General features: G+C 40.4%; 1 protein-coding gene across 1 annotated transcript; it reads left to right on the top strand.

Annotated features, from left to right (window-relative positions):
- The first annotated feature begins 11,312 nt into the window (after nt 1–11,312).
- LOC149313163 (uncharacterized) lies at nt 11,313–20,103 on the top strand. Its single transcript, XM_089526146.1, has 4 exons — nt 11,313–11,372; nt 12,658–12,705; nt 16,709–17,581; nt 18,619–20,103. Exons 1-4 carry the CDS (start codon nt 11,313–11,315, stop codon nt 20,101–20,103), a joined length of 2,466 nt encoding a protein of 821 aa, XP_089382272.1.
- Nucleotides 20,104–25,687: the final 5,584 nt, after the last annotated feature.

Below are 25,687 nucleotides of genomic sequence, written 5' to 3'. Positions count from 1 at the left end.
TTTTTATGTGCTCATGTGTAGATTGACTGTTTAATGATCTCTTCCAGGACTTCTTCTGGTATCAGTATTAGGCTGACAGGTCTATAGTTACATGGGTCCTCCTTCCCCGCCACCCACTATTGAGGATGGGGACATGCTTCCATTTTACAGAGACTTATTTGCTCTCTAAAAAATTTCTCACAGATTGTAGGGAGGGATCACCCTATAAATTCCATTAGTTATTATTTTTCTGAGTGAAATTCTAGTTGTAAGCCAGTGTTATGGAGAGTAACTTTGGGAGAGCCAAGCTTTCCCTCCTTAACCAGCCTTCTCTAGCCTGACGGCTTCCAAATGTTTTGTGCTACAATTCCCACCATCCCTGAGCATTGCCCAAGCTGGCAGGAGCTGATAGAAGTTGTAGTCCAAAACATTTGGGCATCAGGTTGCAGAAGGCTTAAGAGTAAAGGGATTGGCAATTCCATTGTCTGCACTGCTTGGGAGATGGAAAGCCACAAAGGGGACATGTTAGGCTCATGTTGGAGACAGTTGGAGCAGTCTATTTTGTTTAAATTTCACTTCTGTTCATAAGTCTGTTCCTTTTCATTTCCACATCAATCTGTGAGATTTTAAAAGCCATAGAAAATCTGCATTTAAACATATTTTAAATATGCATATTTCAATTCTTTTCTTAGAAATAGACATTTACATCTCAATCTATTTCTAAACATATTTATTTTAAAATATGCATTTTAAAATGTGCTATCCTGTTCAAAGTAGCACTCCAGGCAAGATTCTAGTGGTCATTCCAAACCATTCAAGTTGTTCATGTTGAGAGGGAAACATTTGATGAAGAACTCCTTGCATAAATTGGCATTGGATATTTCATTGTGCAAGTATGTAAAAAGTACAGCCAGTGGTGTAACCCAAAATTATGCCAGTATAAAACCACAACAGGATTCTGGCATTTGTGTTGAGCCCCCCCCCCCCCCAATAGTTAAGAAGAGCACTACAAAGCTAAAGAAATCTTAAACCTGAAATATAATTACATTCCAATCCACAGATGACTGATAATCTAGATTCTAGAAATCACATGGCATTGTTCAGAGGTCGAATCACCCAAGCATCCTTAATTCATTTTCTTAGTTTTCACTCTGACTACTGCAAATGTTTCTCTGGTATTTAGACTTTATGCTTCCTGGGACCAGAATTGCTTAAAAGAGAGGACAGGGCCTTGCCCTTTGGTCCCACCCTTTTGCCTTATCTCCATTGGCCCCACCAACATGACACACATGTTGAGAGGGAACTCCTCAGAAAGGGGAAGCAACTTCACATCTTTATGATCCCCATTGGATTTAGACTCCTGCACAGTATTCTGTTTCTGAGTGTGAAATTTCAGATTCATATTTCAAATTTGCATTTTCAGTGTGAACATTTATTTTAAAATTTAAAATATGGAATTGCAGATTCAGTTCTCAAATTTTCATTTTCAGTGTGAAAATTTGCCTCAGAATTTAAAATACAACTTGCTTCTGATTTGCTGGTCAGTATTTTGTCGGAGTGGCAGTCTTGAAACAGGAAATATTTGTGAAATCTCAAATTCAGGATTAGATTTGTATTTTACAAATTTTGTGAGAATTTTGTAAAATTTACTTTAGAATTCAAAATATGAGTTCTTTAAATTTGTTGGCTAGTGCTTCAGACATGTTGGCTGATATCCCATGATTGGTGGGACAGATTTCAAATACGAAATGTCAACCTGTCAGCTGCAAATATTGCCAGTTTCTAAATAGTGTGACATGATATTTCAAATACGTGTCAGCTACCATATACTGCCTAAACACAAGTACCAGTGGCTATCAACCCAAATTATCCAACGCACCCAATTGCTAAACAGAATTGTGAATATTGTATGTCAGATATTCTAAATACAATATCATTGTGGCTCTGCAAATATTGCAAATAGCCAAAGACAGAAATCCCATCACATTTTGACGTGTGCAGGAACATAGTGGGTGTCTCATAATTCATAAGATCTGCTCTGGGGTGCTTCCTCACAAAATGGCAGGTGAAGACCCTCACACTTGAACCATGAGCTACAGATGTAGAAACACCTGTTTGAACTGTTGTACTGAGGAAATTCGGGAAAGTATGTAACTGTCAGTAAAGAATGGGAATAACATAAATCAGAGCCATTAAACACATGCACTCTGTAGATATGGCTGTAAAAGCTGGACAGTGGAGAAAGTTGACAGAAAAAAAGTTGATTCATTGGAAATGTGATGCTGGAGGGGACTTCTATGACTGGATACCATGGATTGCCAAAAAGGACAAATAAATGGGTTTGAGAGCAAATTAAGCTTAAAGTTTCACCAGAAGCCAAAATGACTATTGAACTTTGAACATATCATCAGGCAAAATGACTCACTGGAAAAGACAGGAATGCCTGGTAAAGCTGAAGGCAGCAGAAAAAGTGGAAGGCCACTTTACAGATTTTGATTTCATTTTTATGCTGCCTTTCTCTCAGAAAGAAACCCAAGGCAGCTCACAAATAAAAACCTTTTAAAAGACTAGTTTTAAAAACAATTAAAAACTTGAGATAAAAACAGTATAAAATTACATACATTAAAACTACAATGCCTACCCTATATGACAAACACCCCGTATATAAAGATGGATTGACTTGATCAAGGAAGCCATGACTGCCTTGACTCTGCATGACCTGAGTGGGGCAGTTAATAGGGTCTCTTGGAGGTCTCTTGTTCATAGAATGGCTTTAAGTAAAAGCCATCCTGATGGCATATAACAAGAACAACAAAAACATTTGCAAATCCTTATGTAACATACATTTTACAAAGAACCAATCTGGCAAAAATGCTAGAGATACAGATGCTATACATTAACCAATATTAACAACAAAAAAGGCATACATATATTTTGTAAGTCAAAAACAGCTCAGCAGATGCTTTCATCAAATCAAATATGGTTGGACATATTCTCTCTGCCTCCCTCTTTGACCAGTAAGAAAAACTCTTTCTCATGCTATGTTTTCCCAGCTGGGTCTTTACCTTGCCATTTTTTCCCATATGGATGTAAATTTAATTATATAATCCAACACACAAATTATTGCTTGGGAAGGTTGTTGACATTAGGCGTACCACTTTCCAGGCTTTGAAGCAGTGTGTGGTGTCGTTTCCTGACCCACTACACACAGGACTCATATATTTAGACAAATTGGGGGTATAATTATAGCACACAAACCCAAAAGGATGTTGATTTCCGTTTATGAGACTGCTTTAAAGCATCCTATAGGAGTGTTCCCTACCCTCTAAGAGCCCCTAAATTTCTGTCTTGCTTTTTAGTTCAGACATCTGCCTTAACTTAGTTTTTTCCATCCTTTGCAACACATGCATTTGCAATGCTGGTTATTTCTTTAAACTATACGAACAGTAGATATATGATATATATGATATATAATTGTTCCTGAGCCAGCTGTATGTTTCGAATGCTTTCCTATGTAAAGGGGGGAGGGAAACCACCCTGAACAGAGGAAATTAACACGCCAGTGTGAAGAGTTCTTGTTTAATGTTCACCTTGATACTACAGAAAGCATTTAACTAGGCCACAGTTAGAAATGGTTTAGACTTTGAACACCTTTACCATTAATACTACTGTTTGCATAATCCAAGCTTTCCTGTAGGTGTTCCTATTATTTGAGGTGTGCGTGTGCGTGTTGTGTGCCTTTACGTCATTTCAGACTTAAGTCAATCCTAAGGAGAACCTCTCATCAGGTTTTCTTGGCAAGATTTGTTCAAAGTAGGCTTGCCATTGCCTTCTCCTGAGGCTAAGAGAGTGTGACTTGCCCAGTGGGTTTTCGTGGCCAAGTGGGAATTTGAACCTTGGTCTCCAGAGTTGTATTCCAGCACTCAAACCACTATGCCACAGGGCCTGAACAGACAGGCCAAAATAAAGCTGCTTTGGGTCACTTTGAAGGTATGCTTTTTAAATGCTGCATGCATCCTAAGAGGCTGGAAGCCGCGCCAAAGCCGCACTCCAGTCCTAAGGACTGGAGCGCAGCTTTGACGCAGCTTCTGGCCTCTTAAGATGTGTGTGTCATTTAAACAGCATACCTCCAAAGTGACCCTAAGCAGCTTTATTTTAGCCTGTCTACTTGGGCCCTAAGAGAGCCTTTTCAGTGGTAGTGCAGCACCCATGGAATACTATCACTGTCCAGTGACATTTGTCTGATATCTACTTTATTATCTTTCTAGCTTTTTCCAGGTTTTTCATTGCTTCAGTCTTTCTGAAACTGATTTATGCAGCTTTTATGTGTTGCTTTTATTTAGTAATTTCTATGTTATATTTTAAAAACTGATTGTAGCTTGTTTTAAATTTGCCAAGTCACTCAGAGTGGTGTGGGATAGTTATCATATATAAGTGATAAATAGTTTGGAGGTGATGTAAGTAAGATTATCCAGTTGGATTGTTATCCTCTTTAGCAGTTTCAGTTAGTCAGTCATAAGTGATTTCATGTTAGGATTTAGTACTGCATTTAGAAAGGTTATTAAAGGTTAGTGAAGAGTTTACTGGCACAAGCGGTTCCTTTTTCCTCATTTTTCTTAGCCAACTCATTTCACTTACTGTGGTATCTCATTTGAAGTGACTGTGAAATGATTCAGGAATAGGCAGCTGTAGGGGAACATTTTATAAATAAAACAATTGCCAAAATGGACAGGAAACTGATGTCACATCAAATTAATGCATGCATAACACAGAAATAGCCTAAAAAGCAAACAAATAAGACAAATAAGGAAACAAACAACAAAGGTAAGAGGGGAAAATTAACTAGCAAGCCTGCAGATAAGAATATATAACATACCATCAGCCTACACCCAAAATTGCACTTTTAAAATGCAGAAAACATAAATATTAATCACTGTGCATAAAATGCTGTTTTCTGTGCATAAATAAATAAATGTGCCAACATTGTACAAAATAAGTCACTAACTGCAGAACTTTCTGTGCAGGAAACAGAATTCCTCTGCATAGAAAATAGTATTTCTCTTTTCTGAAGACACAAGAAATCAGTAAATTTGGCACAGAATATTCTCCGAGCTGCAAATAGGAATGCATTGCTGGAAGAAACCTGTGAAAATTGTTTCTTTCAAGAATGAAATCAGCAAAGAATTCCACCTTTGCCTTCAACACACCAGATCCTTAGCTGAATTTTGTTTTCAAGCTATAAGAGAACTAGAAATTAATTATCATCCAGTTTACTAATTTGAACGTTTAAAATTTTGTGTTGAGTTCTAACAAGCTGATTCTGTTTCTGCTTCATTTATTCATTTGGCATTCTTGTTTATAGATACAATATTATCACAGGATGGTATTCTAATAACCTAATTGGGCAAACAATAAATCTTTGACTTTTTGATACTGAAGCTCAACCTATATAAAGGAGACCCTGCATCCCCACCACCACTTTCTGCCATGGGAATAAAACACAACCACAAGGATTCTCTTAGGTATCGTTTTGCTACTCAACGTCTTGGTTTCCAGCAAGAGAATTGTGTGGTCCAGTAATTGTTATGCACTTGACCACACTCTGCCCATAGTCTGGATGACAAACAGATGTTTCATACCTGAAATTCAGCTGCATTGCTTTTTAAAATTAAGCTGCTGCAAAGAATATCCTGGTTAAAGGTTTTGGAGATAAATTGAATATTTTCTCACCTTCCACTTTGTTACAGGTATATGCAAAGATGGAGAGTGTACCTACAATACACACCTGCTAGCAGTTTGAAACCATTGTAGCTCCCTGGAGCATCCTACAGAATCCTGGAATTTGTGGTTAGATACTCTGCTAGAAAGCTCAGGTACTATAGTAAAGTACAGCTCTGTAGCAAATACTTCTTAGTGGGGGCATTCCCACTTAACTTTTACACCGCGATAAAATACACCGATTTCGTTAAAACCGATTCATAATACCACGCTATTTATCCCGTGTTCCGATTCTTTTTTTTCCGTTCCCATTTATACTTTAAAACCGTTTTTAATGTTCCTGATCGTTCCCATTTAAGAAATAGATCGGTATAAATGTAGGATTTAAACTGGTTCTGTGAATTGTCAATCAAATGACGTAGGCATGACGTAGTAATAACCCGGAGTAATATAACCCGATGTATGTCCTTTAGTCGTTCCCATTTATCCGTCCGTTATCAATTCCTCCTCTGCTTGGCGCCTTTTTTTTGAAAGGACCAATGATGCTGCGCTTCAGCTCTTAAACGTCATGAGCGCTTCTGCCTTTATAAGCCCTCCCCCTCCACTTCATTTAATTCCTACAGCCATGGATCCTCGAGGCGAGCTTCACATTTTTTTTGGTTTGATTAGCATGCTGATACATAACTTGATGGAGCAATGCGAAATAGTGATGTCTCTATTTGAAAATGGTGAGCATGATGCAGAAATGAGTGCACATCTGGAAGATCTTAATGGCATGCTTCGTTTCTACTCGCAAAATTCCCAGTTGAGCATGCAGCCGATGTCTAGAAGGTGGTGGATATACCCCAAATCTGGTGTCCACTGGAACGCTTATGCCAGAACTGTCTGGTCTGATGAGATGTGGAAACAGTATCTCACCAATCATAGAATTCCATAAGATATATAGATCAGTTTATTTAATTTGTCTCCTGACTATTTCAATCAACATAAAATAGTATCAAACCAATATGACAGTGCAGTGAAAATATAATCAATATATCTGTTATTGAGAGTTGTTTCTCACATTATACTCCAAAGACAGAAGTGCATTTCTGATAACTTTCCTCATCTCTGGACAATGTGCAAAACATTTTCTAATTAGGCTGTTGAATGAATTGGTTCTGTGCCCTCTCAGCCTTCTTCTTCTACAGCCCTGACAGAAGTGGAACAAGTACTAGAAAAACGAAATCATCAAGTATTGGAGTAAGCCTTTCACTGGACATCATGTGGTCTGGAAAAAAACAAACCCGAATACCACGTCTCCTGTAAGTACAGCCATGCTGCACATGAGACCTACCAGACATGGTGTTGCAATTACTGAATGCATATTTTCTGTATGCTATTGTGATATTTTCCTAGTTCTAGTTGCCATCTTACCTAAAACTCTTTCACACTATAGAATTATAGCACTATGGTTCCACTTCAACTGTCATGACAACATCCTATGGAATCCTATGAGTTGGAGTTTGGTGAAGCAGTGCAGCTTTCTGGCTACAAATGCAAAATGCCACACTTTAAACTTAAAAACCCATAATTCTATAGGTTGAACCAGGGCTGCATTTGTATTGCAGAAATAATCCAGTTTGACACCACTTTAACTACTGTGGCTCAATGCTATGGAATTCTGGGAATTGTAGTTTACCATGGCACCAGAGCTCTCACACATCATAGCCTCTGATACTGGATCTCAGCCTCAGGGAGCTGTATAATATAAAGAACAACATTTAAATAGACATGTACAAACACCAGAAAGTATGCAATTCTTAAAAAACTGTACACTGCTATGTACTTATTTACTCAAAAAGCAGTTACCAGAAATTTCCGATAAAAGTTATCCCTATGTATGTATTGGATTTATATCCCACCTTTTCCCAAGATGGGATTCTAGAGATCTAGATCTATAGATCTAAATCTGGAGATGTAGTGGGCCCTCTTTCCCAAACAAACAGGTTTGATGGATAAAACTGTTGAGATCCTGCACTTTAATTACTTTATAAACAATTTGTGTCAGGAAAGTGTGAACATATCATGACACACCAACAGGGCAATCCTTGATCATGACCATTTGTCTCACAAATGCCCTTCCCAAGCAAGGCACATTTCTCATATTCAAAGAAGAAAGTGGGAGACTGTAAAGACCACAATGGGGAAAGAAACGCCTGGGTCACTGTGTCTGCAAGCCCTGATGGTTACTTGAGCCAACTGATTCTATATATTTAAGAAAGGCTAAACTGGCTTCATGTGAGCTTTTTAATTAAGTAGAAGGAAAGCAGTCTAGTCACACTGGAACCAAAGTGATTTTGGGGACTATGAAAGCCAGTTGTTCTGTCAAGGAAACGTGGGCGGTTAATATGTACTTCACCACCAAAGATACGTCTCACAGTACCCCAAGAGCAATGATTGGTTAGTATTTTACTGAAGCTGAGTTTAAATCTCAGCAGGTTCAAAGGTGACAAACAAAGCGTCCGCAAAGCTTGTTGCAGTGATTCAGGAGCTCAGACATAGTGACTTGCTCAAGCGTCAAGGTAAGCAATCATCGAACTAGACCGTGAGCTGCTTAATTTTCCTTGAGACAAGGCAAATATCTTGTAGTGCCTTAAAGAATAAGAGATTTATTGTGACATAAGTGATTGTGGACTCGAGTCCAATTCAAATGTTAAAAAAATAAAGCAAAGCAATACTTGGACAGCTGCAAAGATATAATGTGATCCTTCGTTCTGTTCAGTGAGGGATTGCAAGAATCAAGTGTAGTTTTTATTGTAAAATACAAATTTACTTTAATTTTCCTTTTCTGCCCTCTTCTGGGAAAATATTCCAGGACTTTAACGTTTTCCCATCAATGAACATCTTAGAAATGGCAACTGAGAAATATTACTGTATATGGGCTGGTACTTTCAGTAAATGAGGATTTTCAGTGGAGAGTAAGCTGTCTTGAATTTTAACTGAAAAGATGTCTTATTTTTAATTTGTCAAGGAAGCAGGGCTGTTTGTTTCTTTTAGTGGGTGTCATGAAAATGGGGAAGAATGCTGGAGGTTTCACCCCAACAACATCTGTAGGAATGATTTCCACCATTTGCTGTAAAAAATATCTGTAAACTGTTTTTATTATATTGTTATTGGTTTATGACATTATTATACTATTACATTGCTTTATTGTATTGTTAGTCTTGAACATTTTTAAGGAGATAAGTTGTGTGGAAATAGACACATTTTTAACTGGGGAGGGATGGAAAAGCTGGGGAGAATGGGGACAAAATGAAATATTTGGAAAATTCTGCCTTCTGACTTGCTTCCTCGGCCCCTGAACAAGAGAAGTCCACACTGCAGCATTTTGCTGCAGTTCACTGTTGTTTAATGTTCTAATCCCCATGCAAAATTTAGCACACATCCATGGTAATTGAGAACCAAGCCAGCAGTGAGTGTAGACCAAGATGCATGTCTGGACGCCTCTCCCTAAATTTAGCAATAGACATTTGTAGACACTCTCTAGCCTTCAGCAGCCACAAATCTAGTTTCTAAACTCCTCTTTATAAGCCTGAGATTTTCCTTTCCCCTCTAAACAGCTGGCTGCAAGTGACTTAATTTGCAGGTGATTTCAAAATAATTAACAACATTTAAATACTTTGCTCCTTGTTGCCATTCCTCACCCACTCCCACCCCAAAAAGAATAGAGTATTGACCCTATCAGTACATCCAGTGGGAAAAGAAAAAACAAGAAAAGCTGCAGTTAGGGAAAGCTTTGCAATGACACCCCCCCCCAAAAAAAAATAAAGAATAACTGAGGCAACCTATTAAGTGGGGTTTTCCTTGAAAGGATCTCTTTTGAATTGCAATGCCCCAAGGACTGAACACCCAACACAAACATACAGAGAGAGAGATTTTAATGCTTTAATGAATTTTAGATTATTTCCCTGCCCCCAGGGATGTCGCTGCCACTTGGCAGCCTTTCCAGGTCTGGTGGGGCTGCTCCCCCCACCCCCGGCCAGCAGCCTCACAAGGCCTAGATGGCAACAACTTCCCACCAGTGACTGCTGGTGGGGGTAGTCTAATGCTACTGCCCGGAACCGTTTCTTGAGTCTGGTGGGGCTACTGGGCAAGCAGGAAATGGAGGCAATTAATTTTCCTACCAGCAGATCCCAAATATTGGCCTGTTACAGACTGCCAAAATAAAGCTGCTTCGGGTCTCTTTGGAGGTATACTGTTTAAATGATGCATGCATCCTAAGAATCCGGAAGCTGCACCAAAGCTGCACTCCAGTGCTTAGGAATGGAGTGTGGCTTTGGCGCAACCGCCTGACTCTTAGGACCCATGCATCATTTAAATAGCATACCTCCAAAGAGACCCGAAGCAGCTTTATTTTGGCAGTCTGTAACAGGCCATAGTCTCTTCCTACCAGTGGCTGCTGGTGTTCACTCCCTTTAAAATGTCACCCTGTGTAGTCCACAACCCCCACACCCACCTAATGATGTCCCTGCTTCCACACAATTTATTTGGTTTACTAATCTTCTGCATGTGCGTCAAGGCTACACAATGCCTTGAGAAAGAAACTGTGGCTTGTATAAGTTTAGCATCCTGAGAGATTCACTGTCCACTTATTTTGAGAGATATTTTTTCCCTCTAAAATATTCTATTTACATTACAATGCAACCAGGCACACATATCCACTCAGAAGTAAGCCTCAGTGAGTTCATTGGGACTCACTTCTAAATGTGTACAGAATTGCAGCCTAAGTGTAATGTAAGAGGTCGTTGGAATATATGGCTTTGTGTATGACAGGGATGGGTTGTTATCTTTACCAATGGTAGGTTTCTTAAGTAATTTCATTCCATTGATCTCATGAAGGTAAAAGAATTGTACATTTTCTTCCCCTTCCTCCATTTTTTATCCCAGCAACAAGCCTGTGAAATAGACAGAGGCAAAGATTGGCTTTGGTTGACCACAGGAATATTAGGAGGAAACTGGGATATGACCTGATAAATAATGTCCGTTGGAATGAGAGGGTGGGTGTGAATGAAGAGTAATCATGGATCTCACAGAAAGCTGTAATTTTCAGCAGGATCTGATAAGGGCAACTAGATTTTATAATAAAGCTTTATATAACATTTATTGTCAACCATGCAGGGCATGTATACACACTCACAGACCAAGCATTGTATTTATTGATTGACTGGATTTGATTTTTTCAGACTTTCTGAAACTCATTAAATAATTTTTCAGGTTTCTCTAATTAAAATAGTAGTTTTGTGGGCAATTCCTCTCTAATAGTATTTGCCCTCTTACAGCTTTGCCATACCCATTTAACCACATTTTGACATTACTCAGCCACACATTTCCCTATTATCATCTGTGAAATATAAGAGGTTATGTTACTTTATAATGTACTGTTTTGTTTGCTTCATTCACTGTTCATGACCTCAGAAGCTTGGGCCTGCCAGAGATCTGGGACCCAGTGATTTTGCTCCCTCCTTCAGCCCTGTATACATCCTTGTGTGTGTAATATTGTTTCATTGGCATTATAGTTCATTACATGATCTGGTTATTTACAGCCCATTTGTAAGGTCAGGCTGTGCCTGCCAATGAAGATGAGGAGAACAGTTGTGTTTCTTTGCATTGTTGCAATTGCCAGGACAGCCCCAGTAAGTCTTTTTCTTAATGTTATTCTTTTAAAAATGTTATTGCCCGTTCATTAACAGAAATCATAGGTCAGATGTGTGCACTGTTGGAAAGGTATATATGTCTTCATCATATGGAAACAATGTTTTTGCATTGGAAGAGTCAGGGCATGGAAATATTGCTTTATTTAATACAACTTCCAGAATGCTCAGCTAGCCTAGGGATTCTGGGAGTCATAGTCCCCAAAATGAAAATTTGCTAAGCTTGAGCAAGTATTTATAGTGAATTAAACTTAAAGACTGATGGAGCTGCACAGAAACAAAGTACTGTAGTGAATGTACAGAAACAATTCCAACCTATGGCCTGGGAAATTAAATCATTTCCCGGCAACATACCAGAGATGTGCATATCTAGACCTTTGCAGGGAACGCATAGTATGGTTTAGTAATTTTTACAGGCTTCAGTAATATAGTTGCCAGCCCATCATTTCCAATTCTCAGGAAAAGAGGGAGGAATCTCTGGGCAAAAGCACTGTTTTAAAAAGTGTGTGTATATATATTTCCCTTATTTGTTAGACTTGGAATTTTAAAAAATTAAATAGCTTACTTTGTGCAGCTGTGGTTGATGTTTAATGCATCATGCTTAATGGCACCACCAGGAATGGCCCCAATGGTATTACAAGGATGATATTACATCATCCTTGTAATACCATTGGGGCCCACTTTCTATAACATTTAAGGTGTCAGGTTTTGACCCTTAAAATCTCAGGGCCTGAAATAGTCATGACTTGGCAGCCCTATTCAGTAAACCTCATGGAGCATGTGTAAAAGGCTTCTACTCCAATATTATGGGATTACTGTGTCATCGTGCCACATCTGGTCCTCTGCTCAGATGTTAATTGTTTGGTGATTCATTGCACAGGTATGAACAATTTTTCATGTTTTTAACTTGTTGGCTATTTCTGTATGAAAAGTTTCTGAAAGATTTGAGAAGTAAAGTATATATTACATGAGGAAGACCTGATGGCCTAAAGTATCAAATGCTAAAGGGTCAGTCGCTGAATAGTAAAATGGCAAAATACAAAAAGCATTTACTTAGGTTAAACATTTAAATTAATAAATCAGTAACTTTTATTGCCTATTACATCATCTATATTCCTTTTATAGATGTTTATATTTCATATTACATACATTCCTTCTGTAGCATTTACAAATCCAAGAAAACTGTTCTGTATCTTCTATGCTGATTATTGTTTTCAGTGTACTGCAACTGCCTTTTCAACTTTGTCTTTTTATTATTATGTATAAGATCTTACAGGCTGATCAAAAGAATAACAGTAGTGCTGGGGAAAATCAGGTAAGCTTATCTTTCCAACATTTATTTGCATGAATGTGACTTGATTCTGTAGGGCTATGTCATATTCCCTCTAACATAAATGCAAAATTATGTTTTGCATTTATCTTTTAGTGAACATTTTTGCTTAAAGTTTCCTGTACAATGCTTTCCATTGAACAGGAAATTGGTCAGGAAATAGAGGAAAGGAGAAGGTGGAACCTTGCCTTTTCCACTAGGCGCAGGCAAAAGCAAACTGCTGCAGCCTTTCCCAGCTTGTGTGTTCTTCCTCATTAATAACTTCTGCCATCTTGACCACATTCTGATATTGTCTGGGCATATGTATACCAGTTTCATCTTTGAAATATTGGGTGGTACCAGTCACACAATATCAAACAAGAGCTGAGACATGCAAAAGAACCAGTTAGAAAAAGAACGTAGATGGGGATGCAGCTCTGAAGAAACCGAGGAGGGAAATGCTAAAGTCTTGCTTATATAGTCAGGTGTGGACCAAAGTGAAGGGTTCATTTTGGTTCCCCCAGCCTTGCCCATCGGTCAACTGGTCTGTAACTAATGGACTGGCTTTCCTGTCATTCTAAGAGCCTGTGAAAACTGATATGGGCTTATGGGAGGAGGAAGGCTGCCAACAGCATCAAATAGGACAGCGCCCTCCCTCCCCAATGCTCTGCCAGTCTGTGCCACCCACAAAGGGCTTGCACAGTGACAAAGTGACACAATTACTTCACTGCCCTTTAGGTACTATGTATCTTGATTTGTATATGAGGATGATTTGCTGCCCTCCCTCAGACAATAACTTGTTTTGTCCTGCTGTTGTGGGTAGTTTGTACTCTAAATATCCTAGATATTTTCATAAAATGGCAAAAGAACAATTTTGGGATGCATCTGTCAGCAACAAGAAAGTCCTGCAGGAGTTAAGAATACCTTACCCTCCAACTGTCCTGATTTGGTAGAAACTCCAGAGTCATAGTCCAATGCTCATACCACTAACCACACTCTAGAGCGCAAAGAGGAACTATTAGGGTACTGTATGTAAGATGGAACTGGAACTGAATGGTCTGCTCCTAATAAACAAATGTTTATGTCTTCTTAGTTATTTTTTTTTAAAAAAGCAAACATACATGAACAGTAGAATAAGCTTGAAATATGAGAGTAATATAACATACCACACCAATTAAGACCCCACACAACCTTGAATTGGGTGTAACCTTTCTCTTTCATGCACAAGAAACCTACAGAATTCTAGCCATATCAGACAAAAAAATGTCCGTTTTCTTTTACTGGGGAATTTATATATGCATAAGAAACTTACAGGATTCTAGAGTTTATATAGGTAAGTGGCTGTTGCATACAAGGTGCATACAAGACCTTGTGCCCATTCATACTACAGAATTATAGTGCAATTATTCCATCTTAGCTACTATGGTTCTAACCTCTGGAATCCTGGGCTTTGCAGTTTGGTGAGACACTAGAGTGCTCTGATTGAGAGTTCTGAATGCCTTTCCCTATACTGCAAATCCCAAAATCTCATGAGGCAGAACCACAGCAGTAAAAGTAGAATAACAGCACACTGATTCTGTAGTGTGAATTGACCTGCAGTCCCATTGCCACTGTTGAAATAAAGTTCAACTGCTGATCCTAGTCAGTGTATAGAATGGAGGACAACTCCATCTTGTCCTTTGCCTCAGGCAGCAAAATGTTGCAGGCGGAGCATGGATCGTTTTATTACACTGTGAAAAAGGCTTCCCTTCACCAGAGGCATCTGATGAAGCAGGCTCTTGCCACACATCTCTTATGTCACAAAAAGCCTGTTTGCCTCTAACTGGTCTCAAAAGAGGCAAGAGAGCCTGTGCCAAGGCAACAGGCTAATATCACCCTCCCTTCTGGCATTTGTCCCTTGTGGAGTAAACAGAAAGGTGAAGTGATGCTATCTTTACACTCTGCCCTGTCGTTTTGATCCCAAACTCCTTTGAATTCTGACATTCCGCCCAGGCCTAACTTGGCACTTCCTGAAAAAACTAATATTTAAAGAACAGTGGTTTTCCTGTCTGTGCCAAATTGAACTCCCATTTTTAGCTCTTGTCACAGGTTCCAGCACATGGCCCTAAGCCTGAAAACAGCCCTCCCACCTGCCATTGTTACCACCTTTGCTGGAGGCCAAGCGGGTTCAACAACAGTTTGTGGATCCACCCAAACACGTGAATTCTTATTATTTTGGTCACCAAGGAACAAATTCCAGAAGGATAAAAATGAGTTGGAGAAAATATGATTGGACGCAAACTGTAATAAGCATTGCTTGAAAAATAAAATAGTTTCATGAGCAGGCAGTAAGAGAGAGCCAGTGTGGTGTAGTTTGGACATTGGACTAGGACTCTTTCATCCATACTGACAAATACTAGACAGGATGCTATTCTGTTTTTCTCCTCAGGCAGAAAAATGTCATGAAGCAGCCCTGTTTGTCAGGGTCAGCAGTTATCCCACAGTGCTATTTTTATAATTCGGTAGAATCCTGGCTTAGCCATGCAATTCCACTGGAATTTGGGCAGGTCACACTATCTCAGCCTTAAAGGATGGCAATGGCAAACCTCCTGTGAAGAAACTTCCCTTTGTGGGAGTGAGGAGTGAGGATGGAGGTGAAGCAATGGATCTTTCTGTCTGCTCCCCCTTCCTACAGCCTCCTCTTAACAGTTTGACTGCTTTCTGTCATTGTCCTCTGGTGGGTCTGTCTGCTGTGAATGCCTGTCTCCTTGAGGATAGAGATCTTTTAGTTCTTGCTCAAGGATAGTTAAATACCCTCCTGTTTAGACAGACATTTGATGATTGACTATGTAAGGCCTGTCCCACCAAATAATGTCCTGGGTCTTGCTAATTTTTGTACTCGTGTATGTGTTTGTGTTTTAATGATACATATTTTCATATGGTTTTGATTTTTTTTATTATTTCATCTAATTTTAACTTTTGTGTCTTGTGGATTTTTACCAATTTAATTTAATATTGTAAGTTGCTTTGAGTCCTAAACTGGGAGAAAGGGCATGATGATGATGATGATGATGATGATGATGATGATGATGATATAACACCAGTGTGGTGCAGTGGTTTGAGTGTTGGACTACAACTCTGGCAACCAGAGTTCAAATCCCCACTCATCCATGGAATCAGCTTGGTGGCCTTGGGGAAGTCACACTGTCACAGCATCAGGAAGGCAAATGCAAACCCATTCTGAACAAATCTTGCCAAGAAAACCCTGTGATAGGATTGCCTTAGGGTCACCATAAGTCAGAAATGACTTGAAAGCACAGAATAACAACAATAATACTTACTGTAAACCTACGTACACGCCACCTCAGCTCACCGTACGAGCCAGCTGTCAAATCAGTTGAAGAAGGTCCATTCAGCTTCCAATGAGGCAGAAAGAGGAGGGTGTTTCCGATCTTCTCCCACCAGTGAGTGAAGCTGCAACAAGCAGATGCAGAAGCCCTGTTGCAAGTCCTTGTCACAGCCTGTCTCACTGTTGGAAAGGGGGTGGAAACTTCATCCTCTTTGTACCTCATTCAGACATTGAACAAAGCTTCTTTGCTCAATCCAGCTGTTGGCTCTTGAGATGGACTGGAGAGAGGATTGGATACAGGAGATGCTGCTCAGTTATGCAAACATAAGTAAGTGGCTGATGCAGAATATTGGTGAGTTTTTATTACTAGGATGACTGTCTTTTTCTCCAGTTACCTCTTTGGTCAGAGTTAGACAGTGGCACAGTGGCTGACATCCTAGGATATGAGCACAAGTGAGATCTACAGCAACATAGTTTAGGGTGCATACTCTTGTATATTGTTCCATTCAGTGAGTTAGCTATGCCATCCTCCACCCCATATTGGTTTTCTATTTTTTTTCCTCCATCTTCCTAGAATTGTATGCCTAATGAGCATATTCAGTCCTCATTGGCCTATTTTTGGGACCTGTGCATTTAGTCCCCCATTTTAATTCTGCCTTCTAATTTTGCATCTCTTTATAGGATGTGTCAAATACAGTTCATAACAGTGAACCTGATGGCTTGGAGAACAATGGGAGAATTTATGAAACTGAAAATCAAGGAAAGAACCATGTAAATACCAATTGCATCATAAGAGGAGACAGCAGTGTTGGCCATGAAGAATGTGAACCAGCAGGACCTATCGTGAATGTAGATGCAAACAGCAGAACTGCTGACATTGTGCATGCTACTGGAAATGAGGATGGAGGAGCTGAGGCCAACTCTATTAATGTGAGAACAAAAGACAATAAAGACCCAGCTACAGAAACAAATGCTACTGGAAAGGAAAGCAAGAACGGGGATGTAGAAAATAGGAATGTCAGTACTGCTGGTAGTGAATGGGACACTAATAATACAGCTCAGAAAGAACTTTCTGGGATTGTTCAAAACAATGTGAGCAACCATGGAGAAAATGCCAAGATTAGTAACACAGCTGCAGAAGGATATGTTGAACCTACAGAAAACCAGAGCATCCCTATTCAGAATCTAAATGGCACAGGTGGGCATACAAGACCTGGACCTGAAGATACCCCTGTGGAAAGATCAGTTCAAGGAGAAAGTGTCAACTGGGCAGACATCACTGAAGGTGCCAGTGGTAATGGTGGAGACACAGATGAAGAAGGTTCTAGTGATGGCTGGAGAAATGGACAATCAAGAGGAGCAGTGGTGCTTGGGGGAAATGAGAGTGGAAAACCCAGTAATCGGAGCAATGGTCCAACTTGTGATGATGGTACCGAAATCAACAGAGGTTCCGTGAATAATTCCCTCAGTACAAGTGAGCAAGAGACGTCCCAAGATGATGAAAACACAGGCATAAGAAAAGCAAAGGTGTGCCTTGAAAAGAAAAGGAATGAGGTAGGCTGGGCATGTAATTGTTCTTGTACACATTCAGGGCTTATCTGAATGGAGATTATCACATGGAGAAGGCAAGCATCCTTCTCTTGTCATTAAACGGGAGTTTCAGTCAATATCAAATAAAGAGTCCATTAGCATTTACAACTGGGAGAAGAATGGGATAAATTCACAGAGGTGTGATAATACCCCCCGATCGTGTGATTAACATGGTTTAATGATGGGAGAAGGACAGTTGCCTCCTGTGTGATAATGTCCAATGTCGATTTGATATTTTCCCCAGCATATATTTTTTTGCAATTTAAGGGTGATAAAGTGAGCTGCAACCCTTTGACATTCTTAAATTAATCTCAAATATCTGGAGGCTGAGGAAACTAATTTACGTATTTAATTCCCAAGACAACTTGATCACCTGTTCCTTAACACCTTTGGAAATCACCTGAAAGCAGCCAGCAGATTCATTTAGCACTTTCATTTGAGTGCTGCGTAAATCTTAAAAAATCAGATGTCATGCAGGGTCAGCCTTGGTTAGTTCTTGGATGGGAGACCATCAAGGCATATCAGGAGGCTATATTTCAGAGGAAGGCAAATGGCAAACCACCTCTGAGAATTCCTTGAAATTCATGAAATGAAATTCATGGGTCACCATAAGTCAAGAAGGAATGTAAAAACATGCTCTCTCTCTCTCTCTCTCTCTCTCTCTCTCTCTCTCTCACACACACACACACACACACACACACACACACACAAAACTATGAGTATCATGCCTCAAGGACCCAGTGCTTGTTAAAGGCAAGCTTGAATAGATGAAAGATATGGATGAGATAGTGGATGAGAGATGCTGCTTTTCCCCCAAACACTCTCCCATCATCCACCTTTTTGCTCTCCCAACTATAAATGATTTATTGGCAGGAGTAAAAGCCACAGACAGCCTTGATTTTATGTATTAATTTTTTCCCTGACAAATGCACAGAGGCTTTATGATCGCTTAATCTACTTGCATTGCACTGACATTTTTTTCCTTTCTTTTTGGTCCTCAGGGCATGGATGGTAACAGTACAGCTGTAAACAGTGGCACTGCAGACAGTGGCCATGTGGATGAAACTGGCAAGAGTACTATCCCTGACAATGGAGAGGCCATGGGTGGGCTTAATAATATAACCAGCTCTGAAGATGCCAGCAAGCAGAGGACTGAAGGCAGGGGTGATCAGGCAAGCAGCAGTGACTCCAAGGACACCAGCGAAAGTGAGAGCAACCCTGTTTATAGTCTGAGTGATGAGCTCATGCAAGGGGATGAGCCCAACGAAAGCCAAGGCTCTGAAGGCTCTGAGAACAGCAGCCAGCAAGACCCCTCAGCTGAAGCAAGCAAGGAGGAAAGATCAGAAAGCACGTCCCAGAGTGAGCAGGATCAAAGTACTAATGAGAATGAGAGTGAGCCATCTGAGAGTGCTGGGCAAAGCAGTGACAGCCAGCAGGAGAGCAATGAGGATGGTGGCATGGCTGTCAGCAGTGAGAGTAGCAGCCAATCAGATAGCAGCCAAGGGCAATCTGAGAGCAGTAGTGAGAGTGGCAGCAAATCTGAGAGCAGCAGTGAAAGTGATGGTAATTCTGAAAGCAGCAGTGAAAGTGATGGCAATTCTGAGAGCAGCAGTGAAAGTGATGGCAATTCCAAGAGCAGCAGTGAAAGTGATGGCGACTCTGACAGCAGGAGTGATGGTGATGGTGATTCTGAGAGCAGCAGTGAAAGTGATGGTGATTCCAAGAGCAGCAGTGAAAGTGATGGCAATTCTAAGAGCAGCAGTGAAAGTGATGGCAATTCTAAGAGCAGCAGTGAAAGTGATGGTGATTCTGAGAGCATGAGTGGAAGTGATGGCAGTTCCAAAAGCAGCAGTGAGAGTGACAGTGAATCTGAGAGCAGCAGTGAGAGTGACAGCAGCAGTAGCAGTGAGAGTGATGGCAAGTCTGAGAGCAGCAGTGAGAGCAACCAGTCCAGCAGCAGCGAGAGTGAAAGCAGCAGCAGCGAAAGCGAAAGCAGCAGCAGCGAGAGTGAAAGCAAGTCTGAGAGCAGCAGTAAAAGCGATAGCAGCAGCAGCAGTGAGAGTGACAGCAAATCTGAAAGCAGCAGAGAAAGCGAGAGTGAATCTGACAGCAGCAGTGAAAGTGAATCAGAGAGTAGCAGTGAGAGCAAGAGTGAATCTGAGAGTAGCAGTGAGAGTGATAATACCAGCAAAACAGGCACCAGGGAAAGTGATAGTCAAGCCGGTAGCAGTGAAAGTGAGAGCCGTTCAGATATGGAAAGTAAAGGCGAAGATGAGCTGGCAAGCAATGAGAGTGAAAGCAATTCCACAAATCAGTCCAATGATACTGGCAGCAACAGTGCTGGGGATACAATAGAAAACTCAAGTGATAATGAATCCACAAGGAGTGAAGCAAGTGACAGTAGAGCTCAATCTGAATCCACAGGCAGTGAAAGTGATTCCATAAGTGAAGGAAGTGAGAGCAATGATTCGACCAGTGATTATTAACCGAAAGGGAAGAAGGACCAACTGAATATGCCTTGCAGCAGTAATGGCAGAGAAGAGATGAACAAATAAATATACAGGAGCAAAGAGAACAGTCCTAAGCACACACATCTAAAGGTCCTTGAAAAGCCACAACAAGGGCTGAATCCACACCAGCAAAATAATCCAGCTCCAGTGCGCAGTACTTTGCCCAATGGTTTTAGGAAAACATTAGAAGAAATGGGGTATTTTAGTCCCATTTTTGGCAGAATGGCGGACTATAAATGTAATCAATAAATAAAGCATATGAACAACAACTCACGAGCATTCACATCTTCAAGTACTGTACTACAGTTTATTTTCAGCAATAAATTATACATTTTCGCACAATGGAGACTTGATTATTGGTAAACAGAGGACACATAATTATAGCCTATTTTCTGATATACATGGCCATACATCAAAGACCAACTTCATTCAATGGCTTGTATGTATGAACGCGCCGTTGTGGTACTCTGGGTAAAATCACACACTTCTGTTTTCTTTGCTCACTTGTTTAACCTTGTGGTTCTGTTATTATGCTCATAAGATCTGGTTTGCCCTGTGTATAAACTGTAAAATAAATTATTATTTTTCATTTTGTCTTATGATTTTTCTTCCCTTTAAAAAAAAGGTCCATCCAATTCCTACTCTATTTGGAAAATGTAGACATTTAGCATTTGGCAGGAGGCTGCCATAATTGCTCTGATTCCATTGGCTGGGATCCCGAATACAACTTTTTATTGGTAAATACTACTTGTACTAATGTAACACAAGAAATGCATGTTCAATTTGCCATCAGACTCCAGGTACATTTCAATGAGGACCACAACTGAACCAGTGAAAATACTATGAAATTTGCTAAATACTTGCAGCCCTCCTTGCTCACAGATTTGTTAAGAATTGAAGCACCCATGCCTTGAAAATATTTTTTAAAAATCAAATAAATTCCAAATAGCAAAACTTGATTTTCCAGTTTATATAAAGGGCACTATTTTGCTATGCCATTGTGTTTAATGGAACTTATGCACCTATAGATGCTGTTATCCGTGGGGTGTGGGTGTGTGTCCTGGAACCAACCCCCAGTCAATAACAAAGACCCACTGTATATCTAATATACTGTTTTGCATTCTGATTCTCCTCCTTTTGCTTCTGAGTATCAGAGTAGGCTTGTTTGGAAATGTACAGACTAAGCAAATATTACAGGAGTGCAGAAGCAAGAGCACCATTAGTGCATTCCACAGCACCCAGTTTTCATTTTCTAGTTACAAACAGTTCTGTGTACCACAATATTTGGAACTGTTTTCCTTGCTCTAAAACAGTTCACCCTATAGAAGCAGATCAATATTTTGTACTGGTGGTTATGGAGACAGTCTGCCTTGCTTTCCAATCCTGCTGAAAAGGATGCTGGCTTTTCTTAATTTTGCTGTGCTACAGAAAGACCCAGCCTGCTGCAACATGGATGGAAGTTGTTCATACCAATGACAGAAAGGCTATGTTATCTTTAGTTGTGGCTGATGGTTTCCACAGGGCAATGGATCTGCTTTTGATTTTAATCCAAATTTAAAGGAGCTATCCAAGATGCTAAAATCTACCCACCCATAAACCCAGAACCTTGGATAGCTCCTTTAAAGTTGGGACTAAAATCCAAAGCAGATTCAGCAGCACAGCTACATGGAAATGATCACCTATCACTGGATTTCATTTTTTTTCTTTAAAAATGAAAGCTTGAACTTTTGTCTTTCCTCAGTTTGAGCTCTGACATGTTTTTACAAAGGGAAAATACAACATTTTAATGACTGAAATTTGTTTTTGCTTTTGTTTATGAAACCTGACCAAAAGCTAATATTTTATTTGATACAAAAACAATTCTGTATGCTCACATGTGGTCCTTTCTACTATCTGAAGTTCAAAAGCGTGCATTTTTATGCCTCAAATGAGATATGCTAGGAACAAGAGGTGGCCTGCAGGTTTGGGCAGAAGGATCACTGTCGATCAGACTTCCATGCCTCCATCGACTCAGTGAAGTATGAACACTATCTGGTTCTTGTAAAAATAATCAACCAAAATCACCAGTCACTAGTATGGTGTATATGCAGGGGGTTATGACTGTGGGCCAGAGCAGAAGGGCAGGAAAGAGTGACCTGAGTCTGCTCCAGCCAGTAGCAGGACTGAACCCTGTTGACAACACAGCTCATTCCCATTTCTTACAGGGAACAGGGAAACAGGCAGTAAAAGTCTTCATCCTGTTGGCACACATAACTAAAACATCTGCCTACTTGGTGAAGAGGGAAAAGAATGTTGCCTTCCCAATAAAAATTCTGCCTCCCCATTAAATTTTCCTCAGTTCGCCAATTTTTCACATTGCAGTAACTTATAACTTCTGCTGAGCATTTATAAATTCAATATCCAGAAAAAAGTGGCACAGCTACCAAGGAATGCAAAGACAGGAAGCATGAGTTCTAGGTATGAACAATTTTTAGCCTCTCTCAGCAATGTTAGTAACTTGGGGACTGAAGGAATATGTCCCTGAGGGGCAGAGTTCTTATTGAGAGATGATGCCCCTATTTTGCCTGTGGGTAGCTATACCTATGAGCCTATTTCATTTGTAACAGAAACCATCTAATGTCTAACCTACGAACTGGGAAGAGATACAAGTTGATTCTCCCTTATGTGGAATTTCAAAATCCAAAATATTCCAAAAACTGAAACCTTTTTCATGGGTGGTTGCTTTCTGATGGTTCACAGTACACAAACTTTGGTGTACAAAATTATTAAAAATATTGTATACAGTTACCTTCAAGCTATGAGTATAAGGTGTTTATTAAACATATTTCAATTTTGTGTTTAGACTTGAGTCCCATCTCCAAGATATCTCATTATGTATGTACATGCAAATACTGGTACTCCAAAATAAAATTTAAAAAAATCCACAGAAATCCAAACGAGTTCTGATCCCGAGCATTTAGGATAAGGGAGACTCAAACTGTATAGTTGTTCTTGTGGCATAATCACATGGAACTTAAAACAAAGGGAGAATGAATGGAACCTATACTGACTTTTCCTGTTGGCATCTCTGGGAGCAGGAGCAAGAGGTACAAAGAGTGATAGCTGGTGACTCCAGTGTCAGTGAGATGGTGAATCCATTCTGACTTTTAGTCCAAACTTTTGAAAGCTAAAAATATTGAACCAACTTCAGGTATAGGCTAGATCTTAGATAGACTGAAACCCAGACAAATTTGCCATCACACTGACATGGATGCCATGAGCTACTTCTGAATTTCTGTCCACAGAAGGCCCCACCTGCTAGATGAACGTATGTCACCAGTTGGCCCTGTGTTGTCCCCCACTCACTGCATGACTACAACACTCTGGGACAATTGGAGAGCTACAGGAGGGTTGCCTCTGTTCTCCATACCCTGCACAGGGCACAAATGATTTGCCTAGTGAATGGGGACCAGGGTTGCTACAGATCCAACAATTGTGTGTTTAATATCTGCCTGTATGGTCAACATAGGAAGCTGCCTACCCAGTCACACTACTGTTGTCAGTTGCTGTCAAGACATATGGTGCCCTATGAATCAGAGATCTCCAACAGCCCTCATTAGGCCTTGCAGACTCAGGGCTATGCCTTCCAGGATTGAGTCTGTCCATCTGGAATGCAGTCTTCTTTTTTTCTTACTGCCTTCTACCTTACCAAGTATTATTGTCTTTTTTAATGAGTCATGCCATTTCATGAAACAGTAGGTCCTCGGTATCTTCAGGGGATCCATTCCAGATCCCCCTGTGGGCATCAAAAATTGCAGGACCTCAAGTTCCATTGTCTCAATGGTGGAGCATGCACACCACCATGCCACCATTAGGGACAGCCGCACCATCCCTAATGTGCCACCATTAGGGACAGCCCCACCGTCCCTAATGGCACTGTGTGCATGCAGCGACATCTTCATTAGGTACAAGAGGACTTCAGGTAAAGTTCCATTGTCCCTAATGGTGGTGCAATCCCATGCACATGTCAAGGGCTGTCTCTAATGGGGGCATGGCCACGTGCTTGCACTTCCATTGGGAAGAACAGGGGCTTGCCATTCACAGATGTTTAAAGCTGTGGATGGCAAGTCCATGGATAACAAGGCCCCACTGTATGTACAAAGTATGATTCAGTTTATCCATCTTGGCTTCTAGGAAAAGCTCAGGCTTGTTCTGATCTAAGACAGGTCAGACTATTTGTCCACATAGCCCAGTGTTTACTATGACTGGCAATGATTCTCCAACAGAGGTCTTACCCACTACCTTAAAGTATTAAAAATGGGAACCTAGGACCCTCCCCATGTGAAGCATTTGCTCTACCACCATGTGACCGTTATTCCTCCTAGGAGAATCTTAAGGATCTATCCTTCCTTCCCATCTGAGGCCATGTTTTAATGACCTGCCAGAGTGCTGAGCTACAACTTAAGAGGTTCTGCCTGGACTTTTAAGTGCCCTGACACAGTGTGAGGCAAGGCTGCTGTGCCTTCTTTCACATCTTCCTGCCAGTCCCACCTTCTGCTCCCTCTTCCTCCTGCTATATGATGCACCTACAATCCTGCTCTCTCTACAGGCAATAGGAAGGATGCATACTGGAAGAACAGCCAGTAGGATATGGGGAAAATTTAAAGGTGGAGTTGCAAACTGGAGATTCACAAGGGACCCATTTACAACTCCCAAGAGAAGCCACCTCCAATCCCGAAGGTGGGAATCCTGCTGAGAACCATAACAGATATGTTTTTGAGGCTTTATTTTAAAATAAATGAATAAATAAATACTTCTTTTCCTAATGTTTTGTAAGACTTGGCTTTTCAAGCCAGCTTGGGAGAAGCCCTTCCTGGCAGCTATTCCTAACATTTCTGTGGGTGTGATGAGGAAGTGGCTGAGCCGTGTGTGGGGAAGTGGGGAAGTTACTCTCTGCTCTTCTTCTGCTTGGATAAGCTTTCTCTGCCTCCAGTTCCTCATGTCTCACTAACAGGATGTGGCTAAGTTTTATTTCAGTCTTCACTGGGTGCAGCTAAGAAAGCAAGTGTTCTTAGTGCTTCTTCATTGGGATGGGAGTATCAGTCTGTTTCCAGCCCATGTAATTTGCCGTGTAGGTTGGATCCTTTCTATTTCCACATGAATCTGTGAAATTGGTTTGGTATAAAAGATGTTTAAAGTAGGGATATAAATCTTCATTTATTTCATCTCATCCCTGAATCTTCATTCACTTGTGCCTTCAGGTTTCTTGTTGATTCATGGCAACTCTATTAATTTCATAAGGTTTTCTTAGGCAATCAATGCTCAAGAGTGGTCTTGCCCATTCCTTTGTCTGAAATATAGCCTACAGCACCTGATATTCACTGGTAGTCTCCCATCCAATTATTAACTAGGGCTGATCCTTCTTAGCTTCCAAGATCACACAGGATCTGGTGCCTTTGGTATTTAGGCAGCTTCATTCACATACAAGAATGTATAATTTCAAAACTTTCCACTTTGTTGAGCAAAAACATGAGTGGCAGGCTGTGTATTTTTCAATGATTCTTCATGCTTCAGGGCCTTT

The sequence above is a fragment of the Sceloporus occidentalis genome, unplaced genomic scaffold (assembly GCF_023333645.1).
Source record: "Sceloporus occidentalis isolate IW3139 unplaced genomic scaffold, rSceOcc1.0.p SCAF_5, whole genome shotgun sequence".
In the NCBI taxonomy this organism is placed as follows: Eukaryota; Metazoa; Chordata; class Lepidosauria; order Squamata; family Phrynosomatidae; genus Sceloporus; species Sceloporus occidentalis.
The sequence above is the reverse complement of the archived record's forward strand: the minus strand, read 5'-3'. Positions and strand labels throughout refer to the sequence as shown.

Excerpts from the sequence above, each read along its gene's own strand:
- LOC149313163 (XM_089526146.1), top strand. The coding sequence starts at position 11,313 with ATGAAGATGAGGAGAACAGTTGTGTTTCTTTGCATTGTTGCAATTGCC. Across the intron at positions 11,373-12,657 it reads CAATTGCCAGGACAGCCCCA|ATCTTACAGGCTGATCAAAA; the intron begins GTAAGTCTTTTT and ends ATTATGTATAAG. Across the intron at positions 12,706-16,708 it reads GTAGTGCTGGGGAAAATCAG|GATGTGTCAAATACAGTTCA; the intron begins GTAAGCTTATCT and ends ATCTCTTTATAG.